Source organism: Brachycentrus maculatus, unplaced genomic scaffold (genome assembly GCF_059751285.1).
Source record: "Brachycentrus maculatus isolate JH-2025_06_01 unplaced genomic scaffold, ASM5975128v1 h1tg000105l, whole genome shotgun sequence".
NCBI lineage: Eukaryota > Metazoa > Arthropoda > Insecta > Trichoptera > Brachycentridae > Brachycentrus > Brachycentrus maculatus.
The window spans coordinates 156,213-178,893 of record NW_028280859.1 but is presented as its reverse complement, the minus strand read 5'-3'; the positions used below and the strand labels follow the sequence as shown (position 1 = coordinate 178,893).

General features: G+C 27.4%; 1 protein-coding gene across 1 annotated transcript in view; it reads right to left on the bottom strand.

Moving 5' to 3' along the window:
* Window positions 1–20,834, bottom strand: part of LOC148310100 (lachesin-like) — a 212,055-nt gene extending 191,221 nt beyond the window's left edge. The window contains exons 1-2 of the mRNA XM_088258947.1: window positions 20,466–20,834; window positions 6,976–7,221 (exon numbers count right to left, since the gene is read on the bottom strand). Of these exons, the coding sequence (XP_088115073.1) occupies window positions 6,976–7,081 (106 nt within the window). The 5' untranslated portion in view covers window positions 7,082–7,221; window positions 20,466–20,834. The remainder of the gene's footprint in view (window positions 1–6,975; window positions 7,222–20,465) is intronic.
* Between the last annotated feature and the right edge of the window lie 1,847 nt (window positions 20,835–22,681).

The window sequence follows — 22,681 nt, the reverse complement described above, 5'->3', positions numbered from 1 at the left end:
TTTCTCAACATTTCCTTTATTTATCCTTTCTTCCCAAACCTTCCCTAAAAGTCCGTACGCACTTTGAAAGACAAAACAAAACAAAATTTTACACGAGAGGGACCTTATGGCGCTTAAATATTTAATCATAATTTTTAGGCCACTTGAGAATGGTAAACTATATAATCCATTCATATTACTATGCTTTTGGTCTCTTCTTTTGTGAAAAGAAACCCAATTTACCTTTATTTCGAGTGTTACTTTAATACCTACTTTCACGAGTCGCTTTGTACATAGTTAATAAAAATTGTATTTGATGCTTTAGCACTGTTTAAATGATACTGCATATTATAAAACTGTTTGAATGATACTACACATCTAATTTTCATAAAGCTTTAAGTTTTTTTTTAATAGACGGAATATTTTTAGTGACATTTTTTTTCGCAACATATACGAGTTTATTAAACATTACCCTGGATCTTAATCACATTGGCTCGATTGTAATTAATGAACGAACAAAGACTGCATCGATCTTATCCTGAATCAAAAAATATATAACAGGTAATTATAAGAAGAAGTGAAGAAGCATATGGTTTTAGATTAAAGGCTTTTTTTTACATAATACTTGATATTTACGACGGTTTTATAAAAAAACATAAAATGACTTATCTGATCAATCTTTCCTTAATTGTTTCAAGAGCATTACACTTAAATTTAGACTTCGCAGCTTCACAAACGGTGTTTAAACATGCGTCAAAATAAATTAAACTTTTAATTAATATTATTTTTTACAAATAATTGTATTAACCATTAAAATCTAAATATTTTTGTTGATATTTACGTCTTATACATATAGAGTGTCCGGTGGCAGAATAAGGAGTTAAAATTTTAATAAAAAATTAACCGCAAAAGATAAACATTTATTTCAATAACTATTACAAAGAAGAGAAGTGCGGATTTGTTTTCTTAAAAATAATATCCTCTAAATAATTATATCTCTGTAAAAAAACATTTTTCATCTTATTAGGACAGTATATACAATTTAAAAATATTGACAAATGAATAATATTGTTACAATAATGAAATAAAGTAACAATATAAAACATGATTTTTTTTACAAATGTGCATTTCTAAGTTTCACATTCTTAGTAGACAGCATATTTTTATGCATTAAAAAAAATTAACCAATAAAAAAAAATATTTTTAATAAATTTTCTGAGATTCAAAAAGGCGAAATTGTGAATATTTTTCTGTCTTAGGGAAAATAATGTAAGTATGCTGCCTATTCATTCAGAAGTTCATAGTACGTAACATATTACATACAAACACTATTTCGTGCCGCCAGTTCCCCTATTAAGAAAACGTGTTTCAGGTAGTTTTGTAACTTCAACTAATACATCGTGGCTAGATACGAGCTATCCCTGTTTAATTGAATAAAACTTATAATCAGCTGTTTAAATTCCACAGATAAGATGCAAAATACGAAGTTTGTTGACTTGGTCTGGGTGCAAATACATGTCGTGTCTCCATTGAATAACATTATATTGTAAAGGTAAATAAATTTGAATTACTTACATAAACAGTATTTTGTATATGTTCAAAATTTGAAGCACACAAACCTCCAAGAATTTTTATCAAAATATTTTGTAGGTGTCACTTTCAGACAATAATAAAAACTATTTCAGAAACTATGCGGTGAGTATTTAATCAAGTTCAGAGTGGTGAACGTTTTACACGTGTTTAAATAATTAAGTGACAAAATGTGAATAAAAAGTCCTGCTTATGAACAGATTTCCAAAATAAGATTTCATTTAAATTGACCAGTGATCGGGTTTCGCGTATTCAACGTTCAAGAAAACACTCATCGCATACGTCGTATTTTAAGTTCATTTAAAAAAAAATAGATGGAAAAATGTGTGATAATGCTCAATTGAAATGTGATATTGAAAAAGCGCATGATAAATGTATCGGGTTGTGGTCCCGTGGTTATTGTCGTGGACTTTTGAGTCAGAGTTTCTCAGTTCGAATCCACTCTACCACAATTTGATACATATTTTTAATAATGAGCTGCTTTAGCTCACAGAAATAGTATGAAATTCAAGTATACAAACAAAATTGAAGTATAAAAACACAAATACTTCTTTTAAAAAAAATCATAATTAAAAAAAATAAAGAAAAAAAATTATTTGCAGTCTCTCCAAAAATATTGCTGCTTTTTGTAATAAAGTGGTTTATTTAATGCAATGTTACCCCTTTCATCACATATTAACTTGAACAAACAGTATATACATATTGATTTTGTCCTTTCTTACTTGACCCTTCATATCATATGGCTACCTACCCAGTAGTATAAATATTACAGTTTTTAAGACTTTTTTTTTAAACGTTTTTTACGCTTGTTGAAGCATCGAGTAGTAAAGTATAAAATAAATAGCTTTTTATAAGGTTTTTCGAAGATTGATAGTAAAACGTGCCAATAAGAGAGATCGAGTATCGTTTTAATAGATTATTTTTATGTATTCAATTTGACATTATACGACACTTAAATATAATATTATTTAAAACTGTTAAAAAAACTTCATTCTTCGTTTAATGTCTGCAAGGAATGTATATATTTATATATATATATATATATATATATATATATATATATATATATATATATATATATATATATATATATATATATATATATATATATATATATATATATATATATATATATATATATTTATATATATATATATATAAATATATATATATATAAATATATATTTATATATATATATATATATATACATTTATATATATATATATATATATATATATAAATATATATATATATATATATATATATATATATATATATATATATATATATATATATATATATATATATATATATATATATATATATATATATATATATATATATATATATATATATATATATATATATATATATATATATATATATATATATATATATATATATATATATATAAGTATATATATATATATATATATATATATATATATATATATATATATATATATATATATATATATATACATATATATTTGTATATACCTATATATTTTTATATTTTTATGTATTTATTCGTATTTGTTTTTTCTATGTTACATCCAATGTTAAATTCTGGAATGAAAATGCTTGGGTTGTTTTTGTAGCATTTCCACAATGTTTAAAATATGAAAAAAAGAGTTGCTTTAATAATAAAAAAATGAGGAATTTATCCGGGGGCAACAAAGGTTGTATTTTGCCTTCCGTCCAGATTGGGTTAATATATATGACAAGGTTTTTGTGCCTTTCTCTTCCGGCGGAAGTAAGACGGGGCGTAACCGGCCATTCTTTGTATAAAAGGCACACATGTATGAAATTGCCTAGCGAGGGCTTATTCATAGCCCTTCGCTTCGGTACGCCCGACAACCAACTCGCACGTTACATTTTCTATGAAAACTTACACTTTACATTATTTAAATGTGATGATGAAATGGTTGTAAAAATAAAACTATATTCCGTCAGTGATATGTTGATATATTAATATAAAAATGGGAGGAGAGCAGAAGACTGGGGAAAACTGGGCATGATTAAGCATTTCAAGTACTTGAAATGAATCAGGTAAGGAGTTAAAATAAATGACGAGTATGTATGAGGGGTTGAATGAACGTGAAAGAGGCGAAGATCGCTTGCAAAGACAACGTGGTGTAGCGTTCTATTCTCTCTGCCTACCTCTGAAGAAAAGCGGTGTTATTGTTAGTTAGTTAGCTAGTTTGATTTGTCATAGTATTTAAGCAAATAATTAAGTAAGCACTGCGGCTCGTTTTGATACACATAATTCTTAATTTGTATTCCTTATTCGATCAGTAATGAATAAAAATCAAATAATGAAAGCATTCGTGCATGTAAGGCCTTATTCAACCATTGTACAACGAGCTAGTTATAAATTCGACCGAATTTGGTAGATTTTCTAATTTTTTCTGGTCACCACTGGATCGGTATAATCAAGTACCTACCTACATATTAATCGCGAAAAAAGGATGATTCCAACCGTTTATATTTACGTCCGACCGAAATGAATATGGAAGGTATTTTCGTAGTGAAATTCATTTCATGTTACGAACGGTCATTATAACCCATATCGTATCGGAACAATATCACCCAGTTACTATCTATCTTCATTGAGTGATAGTTAGGAATAATGACTTTTAGAGACCTTGAGTTCGATTCCCTATTTCAACTGTTAAAAAGGTATATCGCAACAGATTTTTTTTTACTTTGGACTTATGATGACCGGAACTTTTCTGGTAGTTAATTGATCAATTTTGATTGATCACCAATAATTGATACACCGTAATATTCCTTATAATATAGTATAATATTCCACATAAAAGATCGAATTTAACAAAATATAAGATGGAAATTTTATAATAATAATATTACGAAATCATGACTCTGGCATTAATTTGAATATAAATATACTTGCCTTTTATTGAACATGTGATATAAAATATTGATAGGATTTTATTACTTGAATCGTTAAAATTCTAATTTACTTTATCCTGTACAATTCTTTTCGTATAAAGCTGTAATGTCTCTTACTTTGAGCTCCCTCACTTGTGTCAACTGTATTTCATAAAATACACTCATTTACATTATAAACACCATGTACTAAAGTCTATCCAATTATGGAAAGGGCAGTAGGGTGCCTTGTAATAAGTAATTAGATGACCCCATGCACAATTTGAGCGCAAATAGAGATCACAGCAAAGTAAAGATTTGAGTTTTTCAGATTAAAAAAATAATGTGATTGAACGTTTATTTAAAATAAATAAATAAATTAGTTTAATAATAAAAAATCATTTTTGAGTGTTTATGTGGCAGTAAATTTTGTACTCTAAATATGTGAAAAAAATTCACATGCGAGTTTTTGTTGAACAGTCTTAAAAAGAGACTGCATTAATTTTTCACATGAGCGAGATAACGAAAAACAAAAAATGGATATTGTAAGAAATCCGTATTTCACTCTGCTTACCATGAAACCATAAACATAACCTAGGTTTCAGATAATTCAACGTATGGGAGGTCTACAACATCCCAAACTCCTAAATATTGGTGTACCACTTTATAAAAAGAATATTTTCACGTTGTTAAACATAGTCAGGGGCAATAAGTAAGGGGTGACTTCTTTTACGATGTGTTCGTAAAAATGTAATCAGTATTTTGTAGGATATTGTTTGTTTAGGTGTTCGGGCCGAATATCCGCGTCTCGTGTCAAATCAATTTACCCTCATATCGTCATGGGGCAGGGTAGATTGCGAGATAAGTCATGCCGTATTTGTTCGTGTGTTCGTGTGTGTGCAATGAAAACAACGTAAAATATTTTGCCATGATATAACAACACCAAACCGTGGCCATCTTGAGCGTTTTCTCTCCCATTTTTACGAAATGTTGGCATAGTGAAAATATATTATATCAGGGATGCGCTGTCGACTTTATATTCAAATAATGTTTGATATACGAGACTCTACGAACGAAACCTAAATTTCAATTGTAATACATGGTACAACATAGCATAAAAAACGATTTTTTACACAATGTTTGTTTTTCTTTTAATCATAATTTTTTTGTACATTTTCAACTACCAATACTTGTACCTTTATGTTACGTGTAAGATAACCTTAGCCACAGAGTCGAAACGTCATAAAAGAAAACGAAGTGAGAAAAAGGGAAATTAATTTTAATTTTAAAATGGCGTTAAGTCAATGACCTAAATATAAAATCAATGATTCAAATCTAGTGGTTAAGGCGGATTATTTTATAGATGAAATGACTACGCTCTTAGGGTTCCCGAGTATTGGGTTTATTATAACCTTAGGCTTCAGGCTATTCTTTTTAATACTTTTGTTACGAGGACGTGATATTTATATTTAAATCTTTAAAAATAGTTCAATGTTCATCTAATTTTTATTCCGCAAAAACAAAAAAGTTAAAAAATCCACCGTCGTAAAAACCGTACCTCAGTTTAATAACGTTATCTGGGAGAGAACGCAAAACAGGGAAAATATAAAATAAAAAATATCTCGAACTCAAGTCACGTCAGGATAAGCGCTAATTCTCAAATTAAATTAACTTTATCCTGCTTCGTTCTTAACCACTCTCACTCAACTTCCCCTCGACTTACCTTCAGCGGCAAACCGAACTTTTTTCATTCATTTTTCTTCAACAACTTTTCCTAGACTAAGTTTTCGCTGCATTTCCTTGATGCAAAAAATGGTATGAATCTGCCATGAAATGTTTTTGAGATGAACTCCTCAGTACGGAAAGCTCAGATAGTGAACACCTTTGAAAACTCAATTTAAAATGTTTCCACTGTTAAACACGTCCGTAAGGAAATAACATTTTTGTATTTTTTAAAATCTTTATGGTTTATTTAATTTATGTTTTACGATATCGTTCAAGCCCAGTCCTACTGTGTAATGTAAGAATCACTGAAATCGTTCTATAATGAAACATTTTTTAAACAAGTTATCACTACATAGGAGGTAATTTGTAGTCTTAGTCTTGATTTTTGGAGCTCAATTCCGTTATGTTAGCGTCTTCATAAATTACATTAGTTTTTCAAATTTATTATAAAAATAATTATAATATAACGTGTTACATTTTTTTTTACCATTTCAATAATAGTACAAAATGTTACAAATTGATTTAATATTTTTTTTACCATAATAATGTATACACAATAACACAGAACTTAAATTCACGATCGAAAAACACCATTTTGAGGGAAATCAAGTTTTGGCAGTGTATAAAATCAAACTCTGGAACAAAGATCCAGCAAAATTTGCGCGATTCTATTAACTGACTCGAATATTGATTCTATTTATATGGCATGTAGATTAACATTTTTTTGTTCTTTGAAAACATATTTCATTTATAAATATAATCGATGAAAATAATGAAGACGCGCTTACCTTGGGAAGAGAACATCGGGAGGGAGGCTGCTATTATCAGGATCAGAATATGCCATCTCCTTAATAGTCTTCCACTTGGAACACACCTTGCGTTATGGTTACACATTGTGTATTACTCAATTTCGTTATTTATTCACTTTTCTTTTTTATGTAAAGCTAATGTTTTTTGGCACATTTTCAAAATTAATTTAATGTTCACTTTTTTATTAACTTACTGTCAAACTGTATTATTGATGTGATGATGCTCTAAAAACACAAGAAAAACAGGCTTATGTATTACATATCATCATAAAAATAGAATATATAATGCGTCAATAATTTATGTGAATCACTTTTGAAGGTATTTGTAATTATACAATATTTTTAAATATTTAAACATTCATTTCTTGAAAGTTTTTCGCAGATACTTTGGCAGATTTTATAAACTTTATAAAACTAAACAACTTTGTTCTAACCACTTTTTTATTGTTTGTACAATTAAATCTACCGGTTTATAAAAATAACATTTCAGATTTTTTACGGAGTGTGTGGAAGTTTTTGGCAAGGAAATGTAATTAATTATGAGTATTTTAATGTTTTTAATGTTTTAGAGTTTAATAAACCCTGATGATGACAAGGTTTTTGTCGGATCCGGTAGGTTAAAGTGTACTAATAATAAAAAATGGTTAAAACAAAGTTGTTTAATTCTGTAAAATTTAAAAATTCCTTTAATTAAAAAAAATGTGATTAAATCGACTAGAAAAACATTCAAAGAAATTTTCGCTATATTATTTAAAAAAAATACAAAAACCCTTATTTTAAAATTAAATTTAAATTCATATGATACTGAGCCAAAATAAATAAATTTTTCATTTTGTTCAGAAACACAAAACATCGAGAGTAATCGCATTTGCGAACAAATATCGAATACTCGAAATGAGCTACAAGTTGTTTAAAAACACTCTTGCCCTTACTTCTTGATGAAAGCTTTATCTGAAGAATTGTATTCTTCACTTTATCGCAAGTGCATTGTTGACTATGAATGGCTTTCTCGCTCCTTAGAAAAACTCAACAAAGAATTCCTAGACGGAATATAAATTAGATCATAAAGAAGATATTCATCTCTCGCGGTTCAATGAGTGTTTATTGTAAAAGTGCGAGAAATCAATCATGACACCGGAGAATTGGGATGCGATTAAATTTTGATCCACCCGCTGAATTATTCAAGAACATCTTTCCCTCGAGTTGTTCGGTGTGTAGTAAAAACTATTATATCTTTCCGATCGTATATAAATGATTCTTTTTTCAAAACAATTATATGTCCCCGATGGTACATAGAATCTTGCTGACGCAGTGTTATCTTGATCGTAGATTATACGAAGGCGAGATAATCAGGGAGCTCTAGATTTGAGTTTAATACGAGTATATTTGATGGAATATATATCATGTAAGTAAGTGAAGAAGCTCAAAAAAAACCAATTACTGCTATATGGTAATTTTTTCAAGGAATTGTAAGTAGAGTTCGGGGTTGCATATCCGTACTAAGCACGCTAACGTGAAGATATTCGAGTCTCTTGTGGAGTACATATCCCATATCCATACCCAGATTTTTATATTCACATTTTAATAAGTTACTTATTTATGTAAAGACGTAAATTTATAAAAATTAGATACATACTCGTACTTAAAAAAAAAACTCAATAAGAGTTGATTTTTTACCTAGTAATTTAACATGGGAACTTACTTGAACACAAGCTTTTTCTGCACACAATCGGGTACAAGTCAGTAGTATTTTTGAACTAGCAATTATTTAAACGTTTTCATTTACAAATTTGTGAACGAATAACTCACTCTTAAAGAAACCGTTTCTAAAAATAATATTGTTTTTCCCTTAATTGGAGGTAGTTATATTTGGGAAATTTTTTATACCAAACGAAACGTTTTTGGAAGAGTTTTAACCTTCCAACCTTCTAGTCGGTACTGTACTACTTTTGACTGTTATTTATTACCACCGGTGTAACAAAAGGCTAAGAAAGATATATTATGTTGGAAAATGTTTGAAAAACCCGACCTTAAAGTTATATGAGAAACAGTCCGCCCGAAAATGCTTGGGGCTTAATTTTTACATTATTTTTATTTCGAAAAAATCTTTAGACTTTTCACTTTTCAGTATATTGTACAAAAGCAAAACAGGTTTTCTGTCTCAGCTTTTCGGTAGGCGTCGTGACGTGATCGTGTGCGAAGTTCGACAGCAGAACTGACGTCGCGCGCTCTATTTGTTAAATTATATATTTTTTAAAAATTGTTTGTTACAATGGTCTGAGTTTGTATACTTTTCATATCTAATTTCCTTATCATAGCAGAAATATCCTTTAACAAAAAATACTTACTTCACAAACGACTACTAATTAATAGTACATTCCACTCCTTAGAAATCAAGAATTTGAAAAAAAGGTTCATCTTGTATTCATATAGTTACTATCATGTTGGAACCCTCGCCATTAACAGTAAAATTCATATTATTATACAGCATGAAAATTATAATACAGCATGAAAATAGGCGCCTATTTCAATGCAAAACTATGTTAAAACATCAAAACAATGAGCGAATAGGTGATTTAATATTTCAAACATACAATCAATTTTATATTTTTATTTATATACATGAAATAAAGACAAGAAAATTAATTCACAGAAACTCATTTTAATTTAAAAAAATTATTTTTATTTAAATGAATTTCATTGGCTTCATTAAAATGAACGGTTGCAGCATTTTAACGTCGACCTGTTTTTTTTTTAAATCTCTTTAATTACAGTGAAGTTATCTCGAGAAACCGCACAAAAAATTTGGGATAAATTTAATGTGTTCCTATAAGTAAAAAATAAAATCTCATCTTTTTATATGAAGCATCATTAAAAGTTATCAAAAACCTTCAAATTTCTGCTTTTTGTTGTTCGTTTTTAACTCAATTAACTCTCTTAAAAGAGGCACGCATTTATAAAAATAACGATAAAGCATCCAAAAACTGATGTTAATCGGATACATTAATAGAGTAGTTTGGTGCGAAAAAAAACATTTTTTTTTTAAAGTCGGATCTAATTTAATTTAAATATGGTAGATGATAAAAATTTTACCCTATTTTCTTTAAACCTGATATGTTTTTTATTGATACGTGAAAAGTGTTTTTACACATCTGCCCGTGTGATAATAAATTCCTGTTATTTTAACTTATTTGTTGTTGTTGTTTTATTGTTTTTTTATTTTATTTTATTGTATCTGTTTTTTGAGATATCACAGTATAATGTTGGATACGATATTTGTTTGAAAAAAATGAAGATGCAGTTGGCATTAATTCGAATATTATTTTTTTTAAATATTTTAATTTTTAATTATAAATCACTACGTTTTTAATAACCTATGAAACATACAGAAAGCGCTGAGATATAACTACCATACTTGTGACTTTGAACACTGTTTAGGTAAAATATTGATAGTTTCATTAATTGATTCGGCAGTCACATTGTGATTAAATCTCTTGAATATGATGCGGAATGCATCGAAACACGTGTCACAGTACATTTTAAGTAATAGTGGTATTTATTTAGTAAAACTTAAATTAGACAAATATTTATATTTTGAAAACTAAAAATACAATTAATGTTGTACTTGACAATTAAAGGTCCGTGGATAATTAATGGCTTTGCTTCAGTTCTGTTTGTCAGAAAGACCTTGTGAAAAGCTTTACAACCTTAAATGCCCTCCAAAGACTTTTTTTTGCATGAAGGCTGTATATACATAATAGCTGAGTTTCCAAACAAATGCTGTTCTGGGCGTAATTTGCATATTTGGAAAACAAAGATCGCCGTTGATAAAAAGAGTAATTAAATAATTTTGACGTAATAAAGGTATTTCTAATTGTATTTCAGACGATCATTATTCATATAAAATATTTTTGACGTATTTTTCTTACAAGGGGTATAAATCAAAGCCAACATAATTTCATGGTCTACTTTACACTCATTTAAAAAAATTATAATATTTAAACGGCTATTTAGATCTTAATTTAGACCGTTAAAACTATGTCGTAATGATATTAATATAATCAAGCTCTCTTTTCACGTTTTTTTTTAAATTGCTAGGAATTAGATTAGTACTCGTACTGTTTATTTAGACTTTTTTAAAAGTTAAAAACAATATTTAGTTGTAATACTGGTATATTGATCCAAAAAAATACGCTAAATCGTACATCTATCTCGTAGTAATACAGGAGAAAGTGACCTAGTGCATTTTTTAAAAACGTGATCATTGACTATTTGATTGATATCTCACTTACTTGATAGCTTAATATTGCCCTGAAAAAATCCCAAAGGATTTTAAACTTGGAAGTATAATATTTCAACTTGTTAAAAATGACTACCTGCATTGATGTTTAGTTTCTTGCCAAGCGAAAATGACTTAAATGGCCCTCCTGAACATTTTACGTTTAGTTAGTTGGTCACTTTCTCCTGTACGACTACGATCTGTGAAAGCTCACACATTGTGTCACAGACATGTGTGTGAGCTGCGGTATTTTATATATCTTAATTATATTATTTTGAGATTTGATTTAGTGCTCATATAGTTGTGGAAGCACAATATTGATTTCTTGATATTATTTTACGTTTTTCATATAAAACGAAATCAATACTATTATCAACGTACCTTAATTGTAGTTTTGTGATTATATTTTATCGTTAGATTGCATGTATTTACCAGAGTAAGACTGAGATAAGTTAAACTTCAATATCACAAAGCACCCACAATTCCGTTTTAACTTAAAGATAACGCAATTTAATAGGGATGAAGGAATATACGTACACCTGGGACCAAATTTATGTACGCTTTTAGGGAAACCGATAATTTACCGAAATATATATTTTTAAAACCTAGAATTGAGATTTAGACATTGAAACTTTACATAATTTTGAATAAAACAATGTTAGTTTAATACAAAAAATATTGATAAAATATTATAATAATTTTATTTACATATATATATATATATATATATATATATATATATATATATATATATATATATATATATATATATATATATATATATATATATATATATATATATATATATATATATATATATATATATATATATATATATATATATATATATATATATATATATATATATATATATATATATATATATATATATATATATATATATATATATATATATATATATATATATATATATATATATATATATATATATATATATATATATATATATATATATATATATATATAAAAATGTTGGTGTTATTAATTTTCTTCTTTTAAATTTATGATAAATATATATATATATATATATATATATATATATATATATATATATATATATATATATATATATATATATATATATATATATATATATATATATATATATATATATATATATATATATATATATATATATATATATATATATATATATATATATATATATATATTTATCATAAATTTAAAAGAAGAAAATTAATAACACCAACATTTTTAGATAAAACAAATTATATTTATTACAAATAATTCTCCAATGAGAACAAAACATTAAAAATCATATTACTATTTTTCCGCTCCTTTCGGTACTTAAATAGCGCACAGGGTACTGCATTAAATTGACGTTGAGCTAAGGCGATCGTTATTATATGAATCCAGTAGATCAGTCCAGCTCCCCATACCCGCCCCGCATTCGCACTAATTTTTAAAAGTTGAATACTGATTATATGAACGAGACCCATAAGGATAAAAATCTAAAATACAAAACAAAATCATTAACAAAACATTAAAATAACAATTATTCTTTAATTTTTAAGATAACATATTTTTTTGCTTAAAAATGAAGAAAAAAAATAACTCGTCATAAAATTTAACGATTTTAGAAATTACCCCATTTATGATATTTAGTGTAAAAATTATAATAAAAACACTAAACTCCTCCATCAAACCCCTCGCCGCACATTCAAACATAGCTTTATTAACCTCTCATTGGTTCTTTCTACTCAGATAAACTGTTTTTTTTTGTTATCTTGTTTGTAAATCTACTGTTAATATTATGTTAATGTTGGTTGTAGGAATGAAATGGTGCAAAATGGTTTAAAATGAAGTTTGTGTTAAACTTTCTTAATAAATAACAAAGATTAAGACGCTTGTTGAATTGAGAATTATTGCTTATAACTTGAAAAAATATGTTTAGTTTGCTTATATATTGTTGTATCAATAAGCTTATTAATTTATGTTGAGATATTAAACGAGTGATTTCTAATATTTGTAAACAAAGATTTGGATATATTTAAATATTAGGAACATAATTTGTGGTTTATCTGTATAAAAATCGTATAATTTGATACTAAAAATACTAAAATAAGAAGAAATTATTGGAAAATGTGTTGCTATATATTTGTCCCTCAAAGTACTCATGTTTTGGGAAGTTCTCTCCGCGCGGTACATTTTATTTCATGGACCCATTAAGGGGGATATTCACGGATGGTTTCGAGGACCCCGTATCAAAATGGTTTTGTCGCCTCTCGATAAATAAGGGTGGCAGTGGTCTTGGATATATACATAATACCAGCAGTTTAGAGTTGAAGGGAGTTACTTTGATACGGGTAAGTGAGTGTATCTTTGATTTTACGGTCTTGTGCGTTTGGGCTTACGTCGTGGAAATGGAACCGAGATGATGAGGGCTTGCGAGACAGAACAATTTATAATGGAGTCCCGTTACTCATACCTCAATACATCTAAGGAATTTAATTCCACTAAATATCTTATAATACATTTGTACCATTTTGACTTATCCCTTTTGCGGCATGGAGGATGTCTACTGTAATCCTTCGTGTACGCTGTTGTAGCGAACGTTTTCTACTATGATAGTACAAATATTTTATTTTATTTGAAACACTTTTCCTAAAGTTTTAACACGCTCAAATAATAAAACCAATTTTTCATTATGCTCCGAGGTCAAATATTAACAATTTACTCAAGTAAAACTGGAGTAAGTGCAAACATTTCTATTTCTTGGTAGTGTAGTGATTACAACTGATTCCCGTGAGATATTTATTTCTGATTCTTGATCTTTATAGTGAAAAGATAATACATTGACTACATAGCGCAGATCATTATTTTTTTCTTTTACTTTACTCCTTTTTGGTTAAAGAAACAAAAGTCGTTGTTTTTTAACAGTCTCATTAATTTCCTGACAAAATCCTTGGACAACTGATTTCAAAATACCAATTTTAAGTTCAGAAATATTGTATTAGTTATGTAAACAGAGTAGTTGAAGGTTTAACTTTCATATGTAATCGAAGCCTTGGAATGATCAACTTCACTTTATGTATTTGATGATTAATTTAACACCGTGTCGATCTGATGCGGTTCCCTATGCACCATTGGGTTAGAGTAGGGATAAGAAATATCTGTAGCGCTAAATATATCAGAAAAAGTATCGATTAAATTAACACTTGTTAATATATCCTTACGTGTAAACCAAACTCAGAACACCAGATTCCCACTTTGACAAGATTAAGTGGTAAGATTAGGTTGTGGGCTTTACCTTAATCTCTTGGAAACCTTTCTACGTATACCTTTGGCGTATTATTGTGACCATCAGAACGGTGTCTTTGAGATAAATAAATCATGAAAATCAAGCATTAAATTTTTCGCCTATTAAATAGGAGTTAGCGTGAATTAAAATACTGTCAACAAAAATATTCAATCTGAAACATAATCGTACTTAAGATTTTTTATTGATATCTCTACAATAGAAGTCTGGAAATTAACAAACCATACGAGATATCATTAACTCATTCAAGTGATCACTTTTAACATAGTTCACCATTCTAGTCAAAAATAATTAGAACTATTTATTAAGAAAATGAAACAAATAGAAAAATTAATAAAGGTTCTTCTTGGATTCTAAAAGTTTTGTTTGAAATGCTTTCATTGCATTCCTAAGATATTGTTGTAACATGACTAGTCGGTTTTTGTGATTGATTTTGTTTCACCTACTTAATTGAATATCATTTTTATTGAAGTAAATCGAAAACAGTGTTTATTTATCCATTCCCTTGCTTTTTTCTAAAAGAAAACTTTTCTTTGAACTATTGGTTCTAAAGATATAGTTTTAACATCCTAAAGAATGTCTATGTGAATGTCTATCGAAAAAAAGAGGGTTTTTTAATAAAAAAAATAAATTATATATTTTATTTGTATTTTTTTACATTTTTTATGAACTACTGATAATTCTGTTCTATTGAAATTTTAATTAGTATTATGAACTTTTATGATAAATATAAAAAAAAACTCTTTGTTATTTGTCATGGTACTATTTTAATTAAGTATTTTATTATATAAATAAGGGAATCCCTGTATTTAAACTATAAACAGTCAACTATTCCTCTCTCAACCCTAATTCCATGTAGGTTAGGGAAATACGATATACGTTTAAGCAACGAAAAGACGATCACCTTAGAATTTGTTGGAAAAACGCTGACGACGTAAAAGGGTCCATGTCTCGGTTACTTACTGCGCTGTCACAGGAGTGGAAGTAATGTCAATCAGGAAATAAAAGCAATATCGTGTTTGTGGGGTGTATAAGTAAAATAATTTTTAGAATAGATTTTCAATTTAACTTAATTTAGAACCTAATAATTATTAAATGAAATAAGAAAGAAATGTCACACATGAAAATACTCACACATGAAAATACTCAATTTCCCACTAGTAGTGTTTCTGAGACCCTAACAAAATAAAATCCGTTATTTTTACAACGTTTCAAATGTTTTTTCCTGTCTATAATTTAAAAAGAGATTTGTATCGAACATTATGAAAGATTATTGTGATAATATTTTTCGAAAGCGATGCAAATTAATAATTTAAATACTTTTATTATTACACTGTTTTAACTGTCGTTTAAATTATGTTAATGTTAAAGATGCTTTGCAAATACATTTTTTAAGTATCCACCAATATTTTTTTATAACTTTTACGAATCGGATCACGTTTTGTAATTAATATAAAATAATCATTTCCAAATGATTTTGAGCAGAAAAATTACTATGGACGGTCGATCAAATCAGAAATTGTTAGCCGGATACAACAACAAAAAATAACATTCAATGAAAAATCTAAAAACATCAGTTTGAGAATAAGGAAAACCTCAATTCAAGTTCTAACCTGGAGCATACTGTTGTATGGAAGCAAAACGTGGACTATCGGGCGGGCTGAACTGGGTTGGCTGGAGGTGTTCGAGATGCGGTGCCATAGGCGCATATTGAGGATTCATCGGTCGGAACATGTGGGGAACAACGAGGTATTTAGCAGAGCTGGGGAGTCTTGGTGGCTACTTAATAAAGTAGCACAAAAGCTAGCCAAACGGATAATAATAGAATGTCATAATAAAAGACACCGAGGTTTTATTTTTACGATGGCGGAAGGCACAAACTACAGAGGACGACTTCGCGTAACCTACATGGTTGTAGTGGGTATCCCAAGTTGAAGAGACGAGTGGAGGATAGAGACGGGTGGTGACTGACCATGAAAGAAGCAAACCAATTATCACAAAGATTGAAGCCCACGAAGAAGAAAAATATTTTTACTGTAAATTATAATGTAACATGGATTTTTGTGTTGTTTTAAAAATGTTGATATCATTTATTGGTATTTAAATAACGATTAACAAATAAGTAATATTAAATATATGTGGCAATTTTCAAGATTATTCGGAGCTGTCATCCAAATATAATATTAATGATCGTCTAATGTCAAGCTAGAGGTCATAAAATTGGCCTAAAAGACCCGATTACTTGCAAGGAACGATATTTTATCATTAATCCACATCACGCGGCGGTGCCAATACAAACTACTACCTTTTTACCCCACACCAGAATAGTAGATACCGTGATAAATTAACCAGCTTTTACCCTTGTAAAAGGGTAATTCGACATGCGATGTTAGTTCAATTAGTGACAGTTTTTTCCTCTTGGATAAAATAAATGCATCGAAATTGCATACAACATATCATTCGTAAATTGAAACATGTTTTACTTTAAATTTTTGTTTCATGACTATTAATATTTCGTCTACCATGCAGAATGATTGAGGTTCGATTTGCAGAGTGCTTAAATAAATATAAATAATTTTGCGCGCTAACATTTATATTATTTCCGGGACTGGTTCTGGAAGCGATGAACCGATCGCTTTGCCTTTTTATGAATAGTGGTCAAGTTAACACAGCGTCGATTGTATGTGTAATTGAATGCAAATAAAGGTTGGATAATGAATAATTAACTCCAATTATTAATTCTACCTACTCATTTTATTTGAAACTGAAATTTTTTATGATCACACTTTTATTTTACTTTACTATGGTACTTTTGATTCAACCAGGGTTTTTTTCATGTAACGCGGTGGAACGGTGTCCGGCGCCTTATTTTCACGATTAAAAAAAGTATACAATTAGACGATACAATGTTTGCGCAACAAAATTATAATCTTTTTTTATAAAATTCGTCAAAATGATATGAAAAGTTTCTTTAAATTTCATTACAATTATATTTTAATATAATTTGTTTTAGTAAAAAGCGTGACATGTAGTGTGTCCTGGTACTCTTTTTTTGAAAAAAAAAAGCACTGGATATTTGTACTGTACTGTAATTTTTTTTATCTTGTTTTATATACATTTAATTGTGGTTGCATAGATAAAATAATAAAAAATGGATATTGGTGTATCAAATATTATGGTAGGTAGTGGTACATTAGTCAAGGGAACAATATAAATATATATATTTCTACAATATTTAAGAAACACATTTACTCTGAATCTGCACATTTAGTGTGGCCTCTCAATTAAAAAGCTTTGATACGCATTGTTATTATTTTTATTTCTTTAAATATCTTCCAATACGCACATGTTGCGGCGGCCAGCAATCGGATAGTATGAAATATTTGTTAAATATATAATTATTACTGATAGGCCTGCTGAGTAATTATTAATGAAAAACAGGAAAATATTATGATTCATGCCATCAAATTCCTTCGGTTTGTATTTTCAAAAAAATATCATAAACGGTTTGTAGTCCAATGTCAATGTGGTAGGTATATACATAAATATATATATTTATATATTATACATATATGTTTATATATTTATAATATATATATATATATATATATATATATATATATATATATATATATATATATATATATATATATATATATATATATATATATATATATATATATATATATATATATATATATATATATATATATATATATATATATATATATATATATATATATAAATATATATATATATATTTATATATATATATATATATATATATATATATATACATATATATATATATATATATATATAATATATATATATATATATATATATATATTGTATATATATATATATATATATATTTATATATATATATATATTTATATATATATTTATATATATATATATATATATATATATATATATATATATATATATATATATATATATATATATATATATATATATATATATATATATATATATATATATATATATATATTTATGTATATATATATATATATATATTTATATGTATATTTATATGTATAGTTTTTGTTTACGATTTAGATGATGAATAAAATTGTTGTAGAATTCTTCATATTAAATTTGATATTTCTGAAATTATTAAAAACACGATGTAGCAAAAATAAAAGGTTAATTTACAAATTAAGTAAATCACAGTAAAATGCAGAACTTAATATCATTGGTAAATCTTGGAAAAATGTTATATTTCTACAGAGGTTTACTACGAGTTTAGGATGAAAATTATTTCACAAAATAAAGTTGTGGAATTTCATATTTTCTTACAATTTTAAGAGAAATAAACATTTGAAAATAAATATTGGCTTTGATTTCTTTGTCTTCTGAGTAAACGTCTTCCGCATTCACACAGTGCATAAAGCACCGCGTCGGTTCGATATGGTATCAGCTTGATAGTTAATTATAGGAGGCAAGATGATCAACTAAGCGCTCTTTACTTTTGAATAAATGAGTACACTGCATTTAATGATATAGATCGGCAAAGTGAAGAAATTCAAGGAAGGTATACAGAAAAAGGAAAACAGAAGCAACGGCTGGAGAACTTTAAGTTGCATACCAGCACTCGTAATAGTAAATGTAATTTGGACACAGATATATGTCCGTATCCTTAGTGATATAAGAGTTTGACCACTATGTTGGAGGTTCCGAGATCGTATCTCGATGGGGGTAAAAAACTATTTTTGCTCTTATATGAATTTAACAACACCTGACACTTTGCTTTCATGTAATTAAAGATCAAAATAACACTATTCGATACGATTCGGTGCCTTATGCACCATAGGGTGAGTATAAGGGTTAGAAAATATCAGAGAGTACTTTAACGAGATTTTGTTTTAAAAGGAAATATTTTTGTTCCTAATTCAATTTTATTTATTTTTTTTAGGTCTAAGCGGCTAGTATGGTCTCAAAACTATAAATTATCAGTTCGCGACATTGACTAAGGTTCTATATCCGACTCTAATATTCATAATAATAAGTATAACATCCACATATACTAAATAAAATTGAATTATTGCAATTTATGAATAAAACAATTATATACTTACATAATATCAATATCAGCCTTTAAAGTTTGAAATGAAATTATTATTTTACATAATTAAATCCTGCATACTCGTATTATTCAACTACTTTGAATTACGAACAATGTTTCTGGTGCAACTATTCGTTTCAAATTTCTCGCTGTACAATGTCTCCATATTGTAAGGATCTCAATATATTGACTTTATACATGGTTCAAGATGTATATTTAACTATTCGGGGTGAGCATATCGTCATATACTTTCATACAAGTTGTATTGAAACTTATGTGAGAATCGAGTCGGTAAACTTGTTGAATGAACCAAGCTGCTTTTGAACTTACTTCTCAATAAGAAAGCTTCAAAACTGCACAGAACAAAATGAAACGATAATATACGTTTTCGTTTTCTAAAAATTATTTTATGATTTTTTTTCATGTTTCATTAATATAAATAATTTATTTAACGTGTAGTGGAAACTGTATGAAATATATAATATATGACAATCAATATTTTTACTTTTTGTAAATATAAGTAGTTTATATTATTAAAATCGTTTTTACATACTTAATTTTATAGTATCTTAATTTTTTTTTTAAATAAATAAATTCATTATAAATGTTAATGAAATATTTAACTTGATTATTTATTCTAATTATTTATTTTATGAGAAATTCAACATTATATTTTTGAAAATTACGTACTAGTTATAATTTTCTTTTTCGTGTGAAAAAAGACATTTGCTTTTAATTTTTAGAAGAAAAAACATTTAATTCAAATCGCACTAAGTAAAATAAAATATGTTTGTACTTACATTCAAATCGAGGTGTTCATAAAAGTACTGTTTAAATATTTTGAAACGTTATCACTGTGAAATCATGATACTAAATAATCTGATTAATAAATAATATTACTTTAATTATCATTTTTCAATCAATTTAATCACCAGATAATATTATTTTCAAATGAACACGCACATCTTGTGAGAATTATTTGATTTCTTTCAAAAGTATTTCTCTATCTCATATTAATGATAATAAAATAACTGTCAGTAAAAGTAAAATAAAAATTGAAACGAATTTATTCGTAATGTCGTTACTCCGCGTAGTAACGGAACAAAGCGGGAAGGATTTCTCGTTATCACGTTACGGGGTGCGCTCGCAACGAAGGCTCGATTTGCACTGAGGTGGGAGGCTCTGTAGTAGATATATACTGCCTTAGAATATTACAGGGTGAAACACAGTGCGCGGTGTTTTACTGGTCCGTTTTCAGCCCCCTCCACACTATGGGAGCCTGGTGTAAGCAGGGGAGGTTAGGTTCGCTTTTAGGGTGAAAAAACCTTAATAATTCTATTATCCGTATTTTGAAAAATGTTTTATAGAAGACGTTATCAAAAAAAGCTGTTTAACAAAACAAAACCCTGTTTTGGTGCTTGAAAATAGGGTGAAATTCAATGAAATATTCTGGACTCTTTTGACGTTTTGTAATTATTATAAAGATTTGTATTTTAAAATTTAAGTCATTAATAAGAGTTCACTTTATTAGTGCAGTGATAAGCGCATTATTGTTCTATGGAATTCATTAAAAAAAGACAAAAATTTGAGAATAAAAAGAAAATATGAAAAGAGAGAGTAATTTCCTATATGATTAATTAGCTTGTAAGTTTCAGGACCACGACCCGTAAATAAGGCAACCCTTCCATCCACCTAAGGGTGAACCCGTATTATATTATTATACTGGAGACTTCCCACTACCAAATCTAGAAGCGTTTCTCATTTAGGCAATCAGAATTGTACTAGCAATCGAAATTACAAATGATAATTGTAATTACACGTGTAATTGAGTGTGATTTATGATTTCAATAAAACATGACCCTTGTTGTATCACACGTACACATATTTTATTAAAGTTAGGTTGAAGTATTTTATACTTAATCAAAAAAGTTAATTGAAACATAAATTTATTGATGACAGACATTTTTTTCTGTTCGTTTTTAAAAATGATAATCCATTTTGCTATTGCATATAAATTATATACGAGCTGAAAGATTTACCCGTGATTTATTTTTACAACCTGAATTATTTTACATACGCCTGAGAAAATGGTTTTCAATTTTGCGCAACTTATAATTAGACTAGTTATTTTACTCACAATATTTTGTACGTGTCCAAATTCTTGTTCACAAATCTGGGTTTCTCTTTTAGAGTTATTGTTACATTTCTGACATCTCAATATAGATGAAAAAGAAGTTGAATGTCTGAGGAGTGTGGAGTTTATCACAATTATTACTAAGCCAGCCTATTTATATATATATATATATATATATATATATATATATATATATATATATATATATATATATATATATATATATATATATATATATATATATATATATTATATATATATATATATATATATATATATATATATATGTATATATATATATATATATATATATATATATACATATATATATATATATATATATATATATATATATAATATATATATATATATATATATATATATATATATATATATATATATATATATATATATATATATATATATATATATATATATATATATATATATATATATATATATAAATAAATAAATAAGCTTTTGTAAATTGTATACTTAATAACACTTTTCCAAAGGCGGATTTTTATATAACATGGAATAAATAAGTGGCATAAATGTTATATAATTTAGTGAAAATCTAAACAAAGCGAAACAATAATAATAATAATTAATATAGTTGAGTAACAAAACCACGAGGACAAATGAAGTTCAGCGTTGAGCGCCCATCTGCCCCTAAAGTTGGTCCTTATTTACACAAAGTGGAAGCCTAAATTATGCGTTATTGTTTGGTATTAATTGCCATCCCTTACCGGCATTTGTTCCTTACATAATGTAACAATACTTTCCGTAGGAAACCAGCCCCCGGCCATGTCGCCAAAAAGTCCCGTAGTAAGTCCTGAATAAACATAACTACCAACTTGCCCAAAGGTTGTTCAAGAACTT